Consider the following 17394-nt stretch of genomic DNA (forward strand, 5'->3'; position numbering starts at 1 on the left):
ATGCATGTAATCCCAATGTAAAACACATTCCAAATAATAATAAATTGCCTTAAGTTTTTTAACATGTTTGGTAAAGAACTCTAGTCACCCCAAAAAATGATTTCTAAATCCGCCGCTGCTGGTTATTTATTTTGAAAAAAATGTAGTAAAAATAATAATAATAAAAAAGAAATGAAAGAAGAGAAAGTTTATATTAAAAAATGAAGCCGGCAAACATGCAACTGGGAACTATGAATGCAGCGAAAGAAACTCAAATCATTCATATTTAAAAGTGTACAAATGCGACTATTATTTAAATACTAAAATTTTAAATTAAATAATTTCTTTAACATGAAATATTTATAAATATGCATTAAACATAAGAATTTTCAGTTAGCAATACCTACTGGGTTTACGCTTTTAAAGCTAGTGGGTTTAAACTTTCAAGAGATGTCAGTGAGTGATTTACTTTTATTAATTCATTAGCTTTTTCAAACGTGGATTCGTTTTCTTTTTTTACTATTAACGTCTCACTGAAAATCCAACTGTTTAAATGAATTGGTGAGTGCACGTTTCGCAATGTTAAGCACATACGTAAAATAATCGTAATATTCTTTTAGTTAAAAGTTTTTGATACTTCATGTAAGACTGACGTCGCATTGCGTTTACGATTTGAATGAATAATTGACATAATGATGTTAGAAAAAAACTGTTTTCCATGTAGTTGATCCAATAAAATTTAAGAGCCAAACGTTTTTGAAGAACCCTATTTTGAAAAATACTCAAGAAGTATTTTTACGAAAGCGAAACAAAGTATTCAGCAAATTGAGTATTTTTTGGTGAAAAGAATTTTATGAAGTCAATTATTTCAAACATCTTTAAAATGTTATTTACTTTTTTTTAGCAGTTCCGCAAGGAATGAATCAAAAAATGAGTGGCTATCGCCCGTATGAAAATGATACAAATAACTGGTCGAATGAAAACGATGAAGTGCAAAATGATAACAGCAATCAGTAAAGTTAATATCTTTGTCTATTTTAAAAGATATTTATCGTGTTTTTACTGAATTGGAAAAAACGTAATATTTTTCAGAGCAGTTGAAACTCACTCAAACATTCCTAAAAAGTTTGTTGACGTCAGAAGGGAATTTGCTACTATGATGAAGACACCTGTCGGGCTGGTCATTGCAATTAATATTGTAAGTTTATAATTTATTACGTTAGACATCGTACCCATCATCCTTTTCGTCTTCTTGTTTTTAGTTATCGTCTTTGAAAGCAGCAGTGTGCATCAAATTTTTATTTGTTTTACTTATAGCTCCTTTTATTTGTGTCTTGGTGTATAACACTCGGTTGGAGAAGCCACGTAACGTCTTCGCATATAGCGCACAGCAGCTCAACTTTTTTTCTGATGACGACAGTCCTTCCTTGTGCTATGTTAATCATACTAATAGTGTTTTTTCTTCTTGGATTTCATTTAAAAATGGTTAAAATAAGTTGGCCATTAGTGGTAATTAATGTAACATTTTTATGATAATTTGTTTCCATTATTTTAACTGAATGTACTATCGATAAAATAAATTAAGTAGCTTCATACATAAAATTTAGATTATTATTATCATGCATCCGTGTAACTACAGTTGCACCTCTATATTTCAAACTCATGTATTTAAATTTTTGCAGCATACTTCAGCGGTCCCTCGGATTCTTTTGACTTATTACATGATAAATTCTAACCTTCGTGTTTAAATGCACATCAGTTCTGTGACAAAAGAAAAAAATGTGCAGTCTAGATCACTTAAAGTGCTGGTGTTTTGAGATAAACGCATTCATCAGAGGATCTATCATATAGACCATCTATCAGATAGATAATTTATCAAATAGATCATCTATCAAATAGATAATCTATCAAGCTAATCATCTTAAATCTAATAGATAATCTATCAAGCTAATCATCTTAAATCATCGTAATATTAAGAAATATAAGCATTTCAACTTTTGTTAATTCAGTAAAAAATGATAACCGTTCTTTATCCTGAACAATAAAGTTGCCTTTGGAAGTCATATATAAATGATGCTTTACATAATAATAAGTGTTTTATTTATACGTTAAGTTTCTCGTCAGTTTAATTCCTTGCTTTTTTGTTTGCTATTGTGTACATCTTTCTTTATTGACAGAGTTAAGTCTTTATTTTATTAAGTTAATAATTTACGAATTTGTATAAAATTTAAAATGATCGCGAAAATTCTATACAATAATGTAAAAAACAAAAAAAACACACACACACACACACAAAAAAATGTTTTTCTCTTTAAAAGATAATTCTTAAAAACTAAAAATACAAAAGTTGTTCAATTTTACACGTCGTTCAATTTTTTACCCGCTTTTACTTAGTTAAGAAAAAACCTCTTTATTCCTGAGTTTAGAATGCACTTGCCTGCAGCTTCTGGTCTTCTCTTCTGTTGGTATCATCATTAGTAATGTCTATTAATGCAATTAAATATTCGGAACCTGCATTAGGAGTAATTGCGGTAAGCTTTTTTTTATATAATTAAATATAAATTTGGTATTTTATATTTATTTCAATTTGATATTAATTTCTCCTTAAGATTGACATCATTTTATAGCTATACTTTATATATTCTCCTTAAGATTGACATCATTTTATAGCTATACTTTATATATTCTCCTTTAGGGTCGACATTACTTTATACTTTATATATACTCTTTTAGGATCGACATTATTTTAAACTTTTTACTCTTTAAGGGATTCGGAATCTTCGCTACTTTCGGTTTGGCGCTGCAAAGTTTTATACATTTCAAGGAATTTCGAAGTTGAACGTTTTGTAGACTTAAATTATTACTTATATCAAATACTTATTACTTATATCAAATACTTATTACTTATATCAAATACTTATTACTTATATCAAATACGCTCCTTCGATGTTAAGACGCAATCAAGTTATAACTTTTATGAAACTAAAGGTCTGGTGCTGTGTCATGTTGCTAAAGTGGTACCAGCAGTTAAAGAAGTTATTTCTATCGCAGGGTTTTGCTAAGATGAAGTGCAAATGTCGGAGAATAATATTTTCCTTGAAGTCTCTATACATGAATAAATTTCCAATTGTATACGTCACAGTCCTATATTTTTTACTTAAAGCTTTTTTGAAAAATTTATACATGAATATTTACTTGAATATTTATATCAATAACTTTATGAAAATTTGCATAAATATTAACATGAATATTTCTCCTGTTTCCTTTTCTTTTAGCTGAAACGGTATTTTCATTACTCTTCTTCACTAACAGGCAACATCTACGCATCATCAGTTTTCTGTTTGTTTTCAGATTGCCCTATATATCCATCGAAACTAACCTTTTCTAATAGAACCAATGTTGAGTTAGTAGCCCGAAGTATTTTAAATTGTAAAAGAGTTCAAACTTTTGGTTTTTTTTTCTCGTTTACATTAATAATCAGAGAAGTCTTAGTTCTTCATGTAAAAGTGTGCACAGAAAAGTGTGTCCAAATTAACACAACTAATTCAATTTATTACGTTCACCACTTTGATTTTTTCTCAAAGTTATTCGATTCGCAAACTGTCGGTCATTAAAATCTTTTTAGCACCCTACAAAATTCCTTTTCGTATTCCATTTTAGACATTTTTAAAGATCGATCTGCGATCACATTTTCTGAAATAGTTTTTGAATATTTGGTCTGTTACTTCCTTTAAAGAGATAGCTATCAATGTGGTAGCTAGAAGTATATTGCATTTGCAACCTCAGAAGATATGAAACTGCCGTTTATATGTGCAGAATAAAAAATTTGTTTTTTTCTGTATTTTGTTTTGAGGCACTCAGTCATGACTTTTGCTTCAAAAGGCTGCAATTGTCATACTGTGTTCTTCAGAAGGAACATAATATTTGGTTGGATGGACAGTTCTGATATAACATATATAAAAAAAACAACCTGTAAGTGAAAATGTGTTTAAATTTTGCCAGCTTATCGAAAAAAGTAGAGGTATACTAAACTGTGATTTTCTCGATTACACAATTTTTTGTTTAACTGTTTTATCTTAAGAATACAAAAACATAATGGCTGACAAATCAAATCCGAAATCGGTTTAGCCTATTGTTCAATCGCAAAACTATTTATTTGAAGTTAATTTTAGTTAATAAAACAGTTTGGTAAAATTAACTATAAAAAGAATCTGTAAAAGAATTCATTAATTTTTTAGCATTTTTTTAAAAAAAAAAAATTCTTTTTTTAAAAAAAAAACAAAAGAATTTTTCTGTGTTCCTAAAAAAAAATTCAATTGAATTTAACTGATTTGTTTTTGAGATCTGATCTCTCAAAAAAGAGCTAGGGCATCTTAATTGGGATCCCTGTGTTCTTTCAAAAGATAAAGATATGGAAAATGTTCCTTCCCAAAACGTGAGTAGCTGAGGTCAACTAATTGAAAATGTTTTTAATTAAAAATTTAAAGTTTAAGCGAGGCAATATTTATTGCTGTTTTATCTTTTTGGGGATTTTTCTCTTTTTTTTTTGAAAAACGAGAAAAATCCCCAAAAATCATTGCATAAAGAATAACAACAGAATTTACAAGTTTGGGTTAGGGCCCTATTGGCCCTAACAATTTTCATTTAATTTCTTTTTTTTTTTACTATTAAAAGTTGAGAAAATATTCAAAACAAAAGTTTTATTGTTTAATATAAATTTATTTTACAATTTGAATAATAAGCTAATTAACACAAGTAAACTAAACAAAACTTTGTTATCAAAAAGATCCGCTGCTCGTCCGTAAATGAACTTTTGTCCATTAAACAAATTGCTTGCCCGTTTAAAAAAAAAACTACTTGTCCGTATGAATAAATTGCTTGTACGTATGAATGAACTATTTATCCGTATCACTGAACTGAAAAAATTTTCTGTTAATTTTTAAAGTTTTTCTAGAAAATCAGAAGAAAGTTTAATACTTTGATACTTGCAGCAAGGAAATTCGCATAAAAGGAAGCTAAAAAAAAAGGGCAAAAGCCGTGTCATAGATTAATGTGACGTTGTTTGATGTGACGTGAACTATTTAGTTTATAAAAAAAATTTTATCGGTCAGCTTGTTTTAAACCTTTTTTACATTTAGTTTTTTATACATTTAACTTTTTTCTCAACTAACCAATCACCCAAACAACATCAGTTTACATTTCACAGATGATCATTTAAACTCTGTGCCATTTTAAAAAAATATGCTCGAATAACTTTTAAAGGAAGTCAAACTAATTTATATTAGAAACGTTCTGGGTTTATGTGATAAAAAAATTTAGTGGGATTGTCATCCTCACGTAAAGACATGCCCCAATCAAATAAATGTCTCTACAAACCGTTTTTTTCCATGTTCTTAGTTACAGAGTACATTCAGAAAATTTGTGTCTCGATGTCAGTGACAGAAGGTGAGAATATCTCAATGACCGTGACAGATGGTGAGAACAACAAGTTATCTGTATTGCTTCCAAAATTTATTAACTAAGCTTAAAATTTTTCATTAAACAAAAAAAAAAAAAAAATAAAATAAAATAAAATAAAAAAATAAACAAAGACATTTCGTAAGGTTTCTCTGAAACTGTTTAATAATTATATCACTTCCAAACTAACTACAGTAAATATAATGGCGAAGAGGCGTTAAGATAAAGATCGACTCCAATGAAAAAATGTTATAACTATCATTTTCATTATCTTTATCAAACAAGAAATAAAAAAACAGATGTTATAAATTTTCCATTTTTATCTGTTTGCAATGTACACACAAAAAAAATTTATCACCAACCTTTAAAGTTTCTGTAAAAAAACAACCAGAACAAACAACAACAACAACAACAACATAGTTTTAGTAACAACCGTTTTGCTCTTCAAAAGTTAAAATAAATAAAAACACCGCTTGTTCACTTCCTTCCATGTTTCATTCAGAGACAGAAACGCCCCTCTGAAAACTTATTACGATGAAGAAACAGCAACATTTTTTAACTGTTTAATTTATTTAAATGTTCGAAGTTTAATGAAACTATAGACTTAAAAAAAAACAAAAAACAAGGCTGATACGATGACGTGAGAAAAATGACTTTTATTAGAAAAAAAAGCTTGCAAAGCTTTTCCGTTTTAGTTTAATTGTACTCACATGGATGGGCCAAAATTTTCTTTTTTTATGAGGTCTGAGTTGCGAATATAAAAATATAATTCAGGAGGAAAATATTTTCTTTAAGTAAATAAAGAAAATAACAAATGAAAATTTAAACCTCCTAAATTATTTATAAAAGTCAAGATTTTTGTTTTTTCCTCAAGGAACCCTTTCACGATTAGTTTGAAACATATTTGAAAACGGCAAGACTCAAAAGAAGAACGAAAGCTGAGGAGAGAAAACATCCACCGAATAAAAATGAGCATGCTTTGCTCACATACGAAGCCGTTGCACTTGCAAAATAGTACCATCTTTGGGATACTTCTTTGTGTAGCAACTGTCGTAGCAGCTGTTTGCAACATTCTTGTGTTAATCATCATTGTCAGACTAAAGAAAAGATCCGCGACTAATTACATTTTGCTTTCGCTTGCAATTGCTGATGTTCTTGTTGGAACAATTCTCGGTCCAATCACAGTTTTGCAAGTTTTAGATGATGAGTTTTCTGTAAACTGCATTGCAAACTTTGTTCGCGGATATTTCTTAGTTTTACTAGTCGGATCATCGTTGCTCACGCTTGCTGTGATATCATACGATCGGTACTTATTACTGACAAAACGATCTAATTACAACCAATATATGACCATGCACAAGGCTGCTTATCTTATAGGATTTTCGTGGCTGTTTCCTGGATTGATACCCATTACTAAAAGCATATATATGGTGTATTCTATATTATGTATGACTAATTATACATTCCCTTTGATTGCGTTGGCAACTTTTTATTTTTTGATAACAAAAGAAGTGCGTAAGCGAGAAAACGAACTTTGTCACCAAATTAAAAGTGAAAGCACTCGCCAAAAGTATTTGACTGTGAATGAATCCAACGTTGATTGTAAAGTTGCGGCTTCTCGAAAACATGTGACACATTTAAGAATTGCAAAGTCAGTTATGCTCTTAATTGCATGTTATTTTACGTGCATTTTTCCTTTAAACATTTGGATGTTCCTGGAACTGACCAAAGTAGAATACAGTAAAGTTTCAAGCGAAATCTTTTATTTGAGCTCTCTTTTTTTAATGCAAGTCAATTCTTGCATAAACCCTGTGATCTACTTCTCCAAGCAAAAAGAGTTCAAGAAAGGTTTTAAACATCTTTTCAAACGCAGAACTTCTTCGACAACTCCTTTGGAGTAATCAAAAACGTTTTCTTCAACAAATTAATTCTTGTTTTCGTTATTTCAGTTTCCAGCAGTAAAAACTAAGCAGTTTTTTTTTGTTCTCATTTCTTTTTATGCGAACTGGTGCATCAATCAGTAACATTGTATATATAGTTCAAATGTTTATAATGAGTTAAATACAAAATGAGATGTTCGTATAATCCTTTTTGCATATTTTTCTCATTGTATTAAAGACCAAACTTTTATATTCATCATTTCTATTGGAGGGCGTAAGTTTGTGTGATATTGTGAGATAAGCTTGTGAGATATTTGAAAAAATCACGTTTTTAATAGATTTTAACCAACTTTTTTATTTTATATTTATTAAAGAAAAACATGAGCAACATAAAGGCATTTGTTAAACATGATTTGTTAAACGAGATTATTATAACCATTATGATTGGTCAATTTTAGCTTATTAATTAACTAAACGTTTTATTTTATTCACTCTGTAATAAATAAGCTAAGAAAGTTCGTGAAGTGACCCAAATGTCCTTTAAAGGCAGGAAAATATTTTTAACAATTATTAACTTCTTTACAAAAATTATGATATTGTTTTAAAAAACAATATCATAATATTTATAAAGATATTAATAATTGAAATGTGAGTAAGGGTAAGTTTACCAGGCTTTTATCAATAAAGTCTCTGTAAGAATATAAATTTAGGAGAAAACGAATGTTTTAGTTAAATTTTATCATCCTTTTCATTTTGTAATATTTCAGTTCTTTGATTTGTGACAATCTCCGATATGCATTAACATTATCTCCGCATTAACATTAAGGATGATCTTCATTAAACATTGATTTTAATCAAACGCCGAACTTTAACTGACGTTTTATTTGTTTTTTTTGTTAAAATGCAAAATTAAAAAAACCTTTTTTTGCCTTAGTTTAAATGTTAATCAAATGCTGACCTCAGCATAGAATTATTAAATGATTTAAAACAGATTTAATATTTATACGCTTGGGAAAATTCTTGAATTATATATATAATAAAAACATTTAAAAACACCTGTAACCAATATAACAATATATAACATATATAGCAATATGATGGAACAGCGATCTCAGCAATGAAAATCATGATGAGCAAATATTTTCTATTGTCTGTTGTTTCACAAAGAATTTTGCAATTTATGTTTTTCAGTTTGTTTTTTTTTTTTTTTTTTTTTTATTATTATTAGGGTTATATTAAATTTTTTCAGTTTTTTTTTGTTTTTTTTATAAGGGTTATATCAAATTTTTCATCTGACTTGTTTCTTTAAACTTTTGAACTACAAATAAAAAGTTTGTGAACATCAACCTGAATTATTTTTTTATTTTATTTTTACTTTTGTTATACAAAGTTATTTTGATGTCTAACAATAACTTGTATAACAAGAAATAAATACAATGAAATAAACAAATAAATCCATCATACCTTCAATAAAGATTGTGAGCCTATTTTCATGTTAAATTTTTATAAACTATTTTTGAGCATTTATCTTTGAGCTATAAATGTTATTAATGTTAGTCTTACTGCAACATAGTGTTTGGTGAGATACTTTCAGCTGCTTTGACCTTTTGGCATTATGTGTTTTAAATGCACACGAGGAAAATAAAAGCATGCAGTCAACATAAATTGCAGAGAGACAAACTTCTTTCTATTAGCAAGTATTTCTTGTTAAATAAGATGCATGTTTTATACTGTGGTAATTTGCTCAGAATCAAAACTATGCAACTCAAGACCAATTGGCTTAATATGAGATGGTTATCAATCAAACTGAATTCGACGAAGTAAAAAAAAAACAACAACACAAAACAGATGGGATTTATTTTCATTAAGAAAAAAACCAAAAAGAAAATCTGCTGTGCAAAAAACAACGAGTGAAATTATTCATGGTGCAATCAATTGTGCAATTGTAAATACTGCGAAAAGTCTAAGCCTCATTCAAATCATAACGTATTACGCAATTTTTTATCATTGGGCCTTTTGGACAACAGAAGTAGTTGATTTTTGAAAAAATATTGGGGGGGGGGGGAATATTTGCTGATGCAACTTCAGTATTAAGGAGAAGATTAAAGAGTACATCACTTTTTATACAGTTTTAAAAAAATGCATTGCCGTAGTTACTATCGGTTATGTTAATTCAAATTATCACCCATAAAAAGTATATCTTTAATCTGTAATGTGCTAATTTAAGCGCGTAAAAAATTCTATAATTATTGGTTGGAATACTGACCTATGACATATTGTTGAGAGTGGCTAAGAATCGGCTCAGTTTGCAAACCACTGTAAATTTTACAACGTAAAAATAATGTTATTACGTTTTAGGTTTTATGTAAAATTTGCTTCGCCTTAAATGTAATCCGTTGAAGTGTTAAACCCAATATATTATGAACTGCAGGTTATACATGTATCTTCAACAACATATGTATGCAACCACTGCACAATATTACATAAAATATTATTTACACTAAGGCTATGAACTTTTACCTAACAGATCATTACAATAAACACATTTACCCTCGTTGATCGCTTCTTATTACATTTTTTTTGCGTCTCTACATTTAGATTGTATTAAGTTTGGTACACAACACACCTGTTTGATAATGGTTCAAACTGTATCAACAACAACTCCGAGCTCCGATGTAAAACCATCAAAATTTTTTAGAAAGACTGGCTCATGATATGCTTTTAATTAATAATTATTTTTATATAGTGAACAATTAATCTCCTGAAACCTTAAAGGAGAAAAAAATTACATTTCACTAAGAATTGGCGTTTGGAAAAAAAAAATCATATCAAGTTATAAGACCATCAAAAAATTACTATAACATCAAGAAACTACAAGACCATCAAGAAACTAAAGACCATCAAGAAAATACAAGACCATCAAGAAAATACAAGACCATCAAGAAAATACAAGACCAGCAAGAAAATACAAGACCAGCAAGAAATTACAAGACAATCAAAAAATTACAAGACGAGATAAAAGCATAATGAAAAAGATTTAACAATCTGAGATTAAAAATCTTAGCTTGTGTAAAAATTACAAAATTATTTCAAAATTTATATATATCAAACAATATTAAAATTTCTCTATGTTTAGTTTTGAACTTCTTGTTGGTGTTTTCTGTTAAAAATTGAAACATCTACTGCAGAGTTTATAAGTTAAAAAACATGTACTGTCGAGTTCAAAAGTAATAAATTTCATCACCTGTGGTAATGCATTCAAAATAGAGATACATCTTTTCAATATTGAAATATTCCTCTTAAGATGCATGTGGAAAATTTTATAAAAAGTTGCGGTTAAAAATTTTGAAAAAAGTCTTCAATGTTTCAAAATTATGTTGAAAATGCCTTGAATTTTTCAAGATGAAACAAGAAAAAGACTGTTTGGTGTTGAAAAAAAATAGGAAGACAAAGTCTCGTTATTTTTCGTTAACAACTTTCATGACACTGATGCTTACATTTCACACAAAATTAGCGGAAACTAGTTTACTTACCAACAAAGCCTTTTTAAAGAAACGAACAAAGCCTTCTTAAAAACTGGAAAATTGTATAAAGTTTGTGTAAACCAAAAATAAATTTTTTAGTTAAGCTTGCATTCAAGAAATATTTGTAAAAAAAAAAAAAGGAAACCTCCAACAAAATAAATTCAAATTGTAGTAAACATATTTTAGCATGAACAAAAAGAAACGTATGAAGATTCACAAACTTGTATCCTGATTTTAATGTATTAAATGATTAATTCAAACTGTCGGTCATTTAACTTTTTTAGTTTTCTGCTGTTTATTGGGCCAACTTGGACCAAATACTTTCCAGTTTTATTAAAATTATTCATAAATGTGTAGAAAACAACTGTCATAAATTTAGAACAAAAAAAAAAAAGAAAATAAGAAAATGCAAAAAATTATTGGGCATATGGGTTTATACAAAGTAATTGACAATGCAGTTGTGTAGTGGACTTAAAGTATTTCTAAATTATAAAACGTTTTTTTGAGAATTTTATAGCCAAAGTTTGCTTATTTACTCATCTCCTGCTTCTTTCCAATTTTGAAGTAAAACACTAAGTTTTTATATTGAACAAGAGATTTTCTTTTCAAATTTGTTAATACTTTTTTCAATTTTATATAGAATGGTCATCATTTTATATATTTAGATAAATGATAAACAAATTTTTAAACTGTTTTTTGCACATAAGTTTTAAGTTAAATCTCTTATATTTCGTTTAATTAAAATGGTAGCATTTATTTAATCTTTCTTTTCTAATAATGGAGTCAAAGTACTGGCCTTACTTTACCAAAAAAAAAAAGAACTTTTGAACTTTTTGACAAATTTTGTTCATAAAACTAACAATAGTTTTTAAAATAAATTGTTTTAAAATAAACTTTATCGCTTTAATTTTTGATATATTAATTGAAATAAAATATTTTAAAATTCAATCTAACTGGACGCCATTTTAAATCAAATCCTTACAAATATAAAATACTAAAAAATGCAGAACTTTTTGTTGTTATGTATTTGTAGTTATAAATATTTATATTTTTTTAACGTTTGCATTAAATTTTTATTTACTATTTTGTAAAAAGCTTGATAAATACATTTTTAGAACCAAAAGAGGTTATCCTGAGCTAAAATGTATGAAATATTGACGAAAATTGTTCAAACAGCTAAACATCTAAACCATCATTTGTGCATATTTCACACAAAAAAAAAAACGGAAAAAAAATTATACAAAAATTGTAAATAAAACATACTATAAATCAAACATATTTGGATAAAAACTGATATCGCTTGTTTTTCTAATAGAGATTGCTAAATCGCTATTCAAGATCTTTTCCAAGATCTTCTATAAGATCTCAGAAAAAAATCTAAACTGGAAGAAGAGTTCAATATATAACTGCCGGAAATAAACAGCAATATTTTAGATATCAGCCAAATAAACAAGCTGATCAGTTAACGACTCTCGGCTTTGTAAAAGTCATTTTTGTTAATACTGCTAACAATCATTTAAATGGCAACAATCATTTAAATGGCAACAATCATTTAATTAGTTTTCGTTACTAAAAAAATACAATAGAAAACGTAACCTTTTCTAAAAGTGTCCCCGGCTATAAAGTTTTTTGAAAGTTCATTTCCATAACAAATGATATTGCTGTTATCAAAGAAAACATAAAGAGAATATAATTTTCACATTACTGAAATCAAACAGGTTAAACAGGCTTTAACTGTTTTACAAAAATATGAACACATTAATTTGCCAGTTTGTCAAGAAAAGACAATTATGTTTTAAAAGGAGGAATACATACTGGCCTAAAAAAAAACTCCAAAAAAATTTCCTTTAATGAGCAGATGGTAAAAAAAAGACGGGGAATGAAGCAGAAGACTTCATCGAGCAAATCCAAAACATTGTCAACCAAAAAAAAAAGCTTTCTATTATTGGTTTGATTATCTTGAGCTTTGAAAAAATCATTGTTGTTAATAAAGTGACAGACGAACCAGGAAAATACAAACCATTCCCCTCGCATGAAAAGGTTATAATATACAATATTTAATGATATTTTTATTGAAAATCAATAGATTTAAAATGCTATTGCTTTGTGTTTATGAAGATGTTGAAGAGACTCTATTGTTTATAAAGGCGGAGAATGATTGACTTTGATAAGAAATATATTGTGATAATAACAGCTGATAGTTTTAAATTATAATACACATATAAAGATATTAGCATTAATTCAAAAGCTTTCTGATGAAAAAGTAAAGATAAATTTTGAATTTCGAATTCATGTTAAGCTATAAACGTTAATATGATTTTCTGTCTTAATATTTGAATTAAGATGCAATGATACGACTTAAAGTACTTCTTTTAGTTGCAAGTAAGTAAACGAATGGAAAACGTTTTTAATGATATAATAAAGTTTCAAAAATGTTCTATTTTATAGCAACCAAAAGTTACAAATTAAAAATTATTTTTTATAGTTTTAATTTTAGAACTGGCTTTTATTATCTTTGTAATATTAAAGAAAATTTTCAAGGTAAAAAAATTTTTAAAGTTTAAAATTGTCAGCAGTCATATAGCAGATATATTAGTTTTTTAGATTTAAACAATAATTTCGGTTTAAGAAAAATGACAAATAAAAAGCCACCAAGCATGTAATTCACTTATAATTTATAAATCAGTTAAATTGAAAAAACACGTTATACTCATTTAAAACATATATATAAGCGTAATTTTTAAAGTCAACAACTCATATTAACAACTCATAGTAATAGGCTTTTTCCGTCAAACTTATCATTCCGTTAAATACAAAGAGTTTAAGCCTCATATTGAAATCCGAGTCAGGATTTGAGTTCTAACTTAAAATTCTTGATCGGGAAAACAACACCACTAATTGCTCCGTCCGTTTTTTGCCTTGCAATTAATTTCGCCCATATTCTACTATGTAATACTACACACACACACACACACACACACACACACACACACACACACACACACACACACACACACACACACACACACACACACACACACACACACACACACACACACACACACACACACACACACATATATAATTTTTTCATGTAAACAACTTTTCCAAATATCTTATATATTACTCATTTAAAGTGTTCTTTAGATTGCTCGCACTATATCTGATTTTCAAATTCCTGCTAAAAGATTTTTAGTTGAATTAACCAAATTATTCCAAAAATTAGTAAAAATTATTTCAAAATATTTTTTAATAAAGTTTTTAATAAATTTTCATAGAGTGATGACATGTTAAAAAGCATTAAGCTGAAAATTATTAACTAAGATATTTCAATTATTTGAATTAATAACAATATAAATGACATTTATGAAACAAAGTAGGAACTTTAAAAAAAAGGAATTACTGGAAATAGAATACATTCCCACAACCACCAACCACAACCACCAACTATTATGAGGTGGGGGTTTTTAGTAAAGAAGAGAACCAAGAATTCTTAGGTATTAATTTTTTTTAATTTTCATTTTTATTTCGCTGATAATATACTTATTCGTATATTTATTCACATATCTATTAAAATATTTTTTCATATACTTATTCATATATCAATTCATTATTTTGATGATTTATTTGTTTATCTACTTATGCATATTTGTTATATATTTACTTATATAATTGGCTGTATATTCATTCAAGTAATTATTTACATATTTAATCATATGCTATTTATATATTTATTCATATATTTGTTGATATATTTGTTAATATATTTATTATTATTATAAAAAAAATTTGCATCATTGCGTTCTCAAAAAATATGATAATACAATTTTTCTTTGTAAGCCATTAAAACTATTTTACAATAAGAATTATTAAGTATTTATGACTGATAAGGAATATCTCCGACCTCACCCGGCAAAATAAATCTTAAATACTCACTCTGGCTCAAATCACTGACTATCTAAAATGGTTTGGACTGCATGGTAGTTTGCAAAAAAGGTTTCTTACACTTTAGCAAGTCTGTATTAATTTGAACTTATAATGACGTTAAATTTAAAAATATATTATTACTACATTATTATTAACACATTATTACAAACAAAAATTTTAAAAATCTTTATGTTTAAGCAGTTATATTTATCAAAAACAAAAAAATTAAAAAAAGAAAAGAAAAGAAAAGAAAAGAAAAGAAAAGAAATTGGCAGATAAAAAAACACAAGAAGTAAATACAAGAAACACAAGAAAAACAGGAAGTAAAAGCAGGAAAATGATTTGCTGGCGCGTAAAATTGCTTCATTTAACGAATATAACAATCTTTGGTATTCTTCTTTGTGTGGCAACTTTTTTAGCAGCGGTTTTCAACATTCTTGTGTTGGTCATTATAGTCCGAATGAAGAATAGATCAATATCCTACCATATACTACTTTCGCTCGCAGCAGCAGATGTCCTTGTTGCATTAATACTCGGCCCAATTACAATAATACAAGTTTTAGATATTGAGTTGATTGAAAACTGTTTAGCTCATTTGATTCGTAGTTACTTTTTAGTTTTGCTGGTTGGTTCTTCATTGTTTACTTTAGCAGTAGTGTCATATGATAGATATTTGTTGCTGACCAAGCTGTGCAACTACAACCAGTATATGACAAAGCGTAAAGCTACAGTTTTGATAGTATTTTCATGGCTTTTTCCCGGATTAATTCCAATTGCTAAACAGTTTAATATGATGGCTTACGTTATATTACGCGTTCTTATTTACACACTTCCTTTGATAGCTTTAATCACGTTCTATTTTTTAATTACCAAAGAAGTTTGCAATAGAGAAAGAAATCTTTGCCATCATGGTACAAACCATTTTGTAGCTAGTAATGACAACTCATCTAGTTATGATATACCAACCAATCAAAGTAATCATATGACAACTGCTGAGACAACTAGTCGTTGCGAACGCATGTCGTCACGAAGACATATGAAACATTTGAAATTAGCAAAGTCAGTGATGCTTTTAATCACGTGTTATTTCGCATGTATTTTTCCTTTAAACATTTGGATGATCCTAGAATTAGCGAAAGTGGAATACAGCAACTTAGCGCATCAAATATTTTATTTCAGCGCTGTCTTTCTGATGCAAGTCAACTCCTGCATTAATCCAGTCATTTATTACTTAAAGCAAAAAGAAATAAAAAAAGGATTTCACCAGATTTTTAAAAGAAAACTTTAGTCATCGGCCCAAATTCAAACAAATGTTGAAGAAGTTTAAAACAAGAATTACTGCAAAAATGTAAATACATTTCAAAAACATTGCCTTTTAGAATATTTTTGCTCTGTTTTTTTTTTTGTTTTTTTTCTATTCTCAACCTTTGCTTCATCTCAGATTGCTCTACAGTAAGAGTAAGAAATAAACGTTAATCCTTTATTTTTGTGATTGTGCTTTTAAATCCCTCGACTGTGGTTAAATTTATCTTTATTTTTTTGCGATTGGTGTTTGAAAAAGTTTGTTTTAAAAAAAAAATCATTTTAAAACAAGTTTTCTTTTTAAATATTTCAATCAAATTCGTTGGAATAAAAATTAAATAAAGTAAACCAGTGCAAAAATATTTTACTAAAAAATTCTAAATGATGAGAAACCCTAAAATCCCCCATTTTTTTGAACCAGGTGCATGTGTTGGTTTGAATACTAAAGCATCACTAAAAGCAGAACACGTTCTTAACAAATGCGAATAAGAGAAAAACATTAAAAAAAGATCAGAGAACACAAAGTTCTTAGGCGCATCTAAGTTTTTTTTTAATTACCATTACTGATTTTCAATCTAAGGTATTTAATATTGTATAACATAGTTGTTGAATATTATATCAGGCAGTATGGTTGTTATATAGTATGCGATAAAAAACTATAATCAGTGCAAAAATCAGAAAACAATTAAAACAAGAGGGAGCAAAGAAATAGATAAATAATAACATTTAGATAAAATAGTAAACACGGAATAATTATAAATTTTTTCTTTGTTTCTGGTATTTTCTTGAAAAGATTTCAGAAAATTGTACAGATAAAAAAAAAAAAAAAAAAAAAAAAACTTTTTGCCATCAGATAATAAAGGAAAAAATTTCTTCTGAGGTTTCAATTTTATTGATAAAAAAATTCAGATAATAGGCTGATTTAGAAAACAAGACGGGAACGTTAAAAGTGCTAGGGAAATCCCAAAATAAGACTGGTGCGGAATAATTTTTAACGTTTTGATTTTTTGAAGTCGCGTTCTCAACCTCATAAGAACCATTTCCGCGTCTTCTACAAAACGGCAAATTAAAAATGGATATCACATGTACTTCATCGAGTTCAAATTCAGAAATTATATCTTCTTTATCGAATTCAAATTCAGATACTGTATCTTCTTTATCAAGTTCAAACCAAAAAAGGTAAATTGATGTTGTGTAAGATTTTTCAACCTTTAAATTTATTAGAAATGTTATGAAATTTAAGCATGTCACAACTTTTGATAGATATTACTAATTTACTTGGTAATATATTTTTACATTGATGTAATAAAATTGTAATGATATTT

At 27.8% G+C, this 17394-nt stretch overlaps 3 protein-coding genes across 3 annotated transcripts; all 3 read left to right on the plus strand.

The window, feature by feature from the left end:
* Nucleotides 1-390: 390 nt before the first annotated feature.
* On the plus strand, nucleotides 391-3227 carry LOC149881033 (uncharacterized). The gene is made up of 6 exons (XM_090067767.1): nucleotides 391-435; nucleotides 884-992; nucleotides 1072-1177; nucleotides 1297-1488; nucleotides 2406-2510; nucleotides 2747-3227. The coding sequence occupies exons 2-6, from the start codon at nucleotides 898-900 to the stop codon at nucleotides 2816-2818; spliced, it is 570 nt and encodes a 189-aa protein (XP_089923893.1). The 5' UTR covers nucleotides 391-435; nucleotides 884-897; the 3' UTR covers nucleotides 2819-3227.
* A 3048-nt stretch (nucleotides 3228-6275) lies between these two features.
* On the plus strand, nucleotides 6276-7458 carry LOC145194429 (alpha-1A adrenergic receptor-like). The gene has a single exon (XM_090068127.1). The coding sequence runs from the start codon at nucleotides 6405-6407 to the stop codon at nucleotides 7335-7337; it is 933 nt and encodes a 310-aa protein (XP_089924253.1). The 5' UTR covers nucleotides 6276-6404; the 3' UTR covers nucleotides 7338-7458.
* A 7525-nt stretch (nucleotides 7459-14983) lies between these two features.
* LOC145194092 (alpha-1A adrenergic receptor-like) lies at nucleotides 14984-16225 on the plus strand. The gene has a single exon (XM_080071685.2). The coding sequence runs from the start codon at nucleotides 15105-15107 to the stop codon at nucleotides 16053-16055; it is 951 nt and encodes a 316-aa protein (XP_079927811.2). The 5' UTR covers nucleotides 14984-15104; the 3' UTR covers nucleotides 16056-16225.
* Nucleotides 16226-17394: the final 1169 nt, after the last annotated feature.

Source organism: Hydra viridissima, unplaced genomic scaffold (assembly GCF_058129835.1).
Source record: "Hydra viridissima isolate aposymbiotic clone 2 unplaced genomic scaffold, HvirCarnegie_v1 scaffold_12, whole genome shotgun sequence".
NCBI lineage: Eukaryota > Metazoa > Cnidaria > Hydrozoa > Anthoathecata > Hydridae > Hydra > Hydra viridissima.

Excerpts from the sequence above, each read along its gene's own strand:
- LOC149881033 (XM_090067767.1), top strand. The coding sequence starts at position 898 with ATGAATCAAAAAATGAGTGGCTATCGCCCGTATGAAAATGATACAAAT. Across the intron at positions 993-1,071 it reads CAAAATGATAACAGCAATCA|AGCAGTTGAAACTCACTCAA; the intron begins GTAAAGTTAATA and ends AATATTTTTCAG. Across the intron at positions 2,511-2,746 it reads CTGCATTAGGAGTAATTGCG|GGATTCGGAATCTTCGCTAC; the intron begins GTAAGCTTTTTT and ends TTACTCTTTAAG.
- LOC145194092 (XM_080071685.2), top strand. The coding sequence starts at position 15,105 with ATGATTTGCTGGCGCGTAAAATTGCTTCATTTAACGAATATAACAATC.
- LOC145194429 (XM_090068127.1), top strand. The coding sequence starts at position 6,405 with ATGAGCATGCTTTGCTCACATACGAAGCCGTTGCACTTGCAAAATAGT.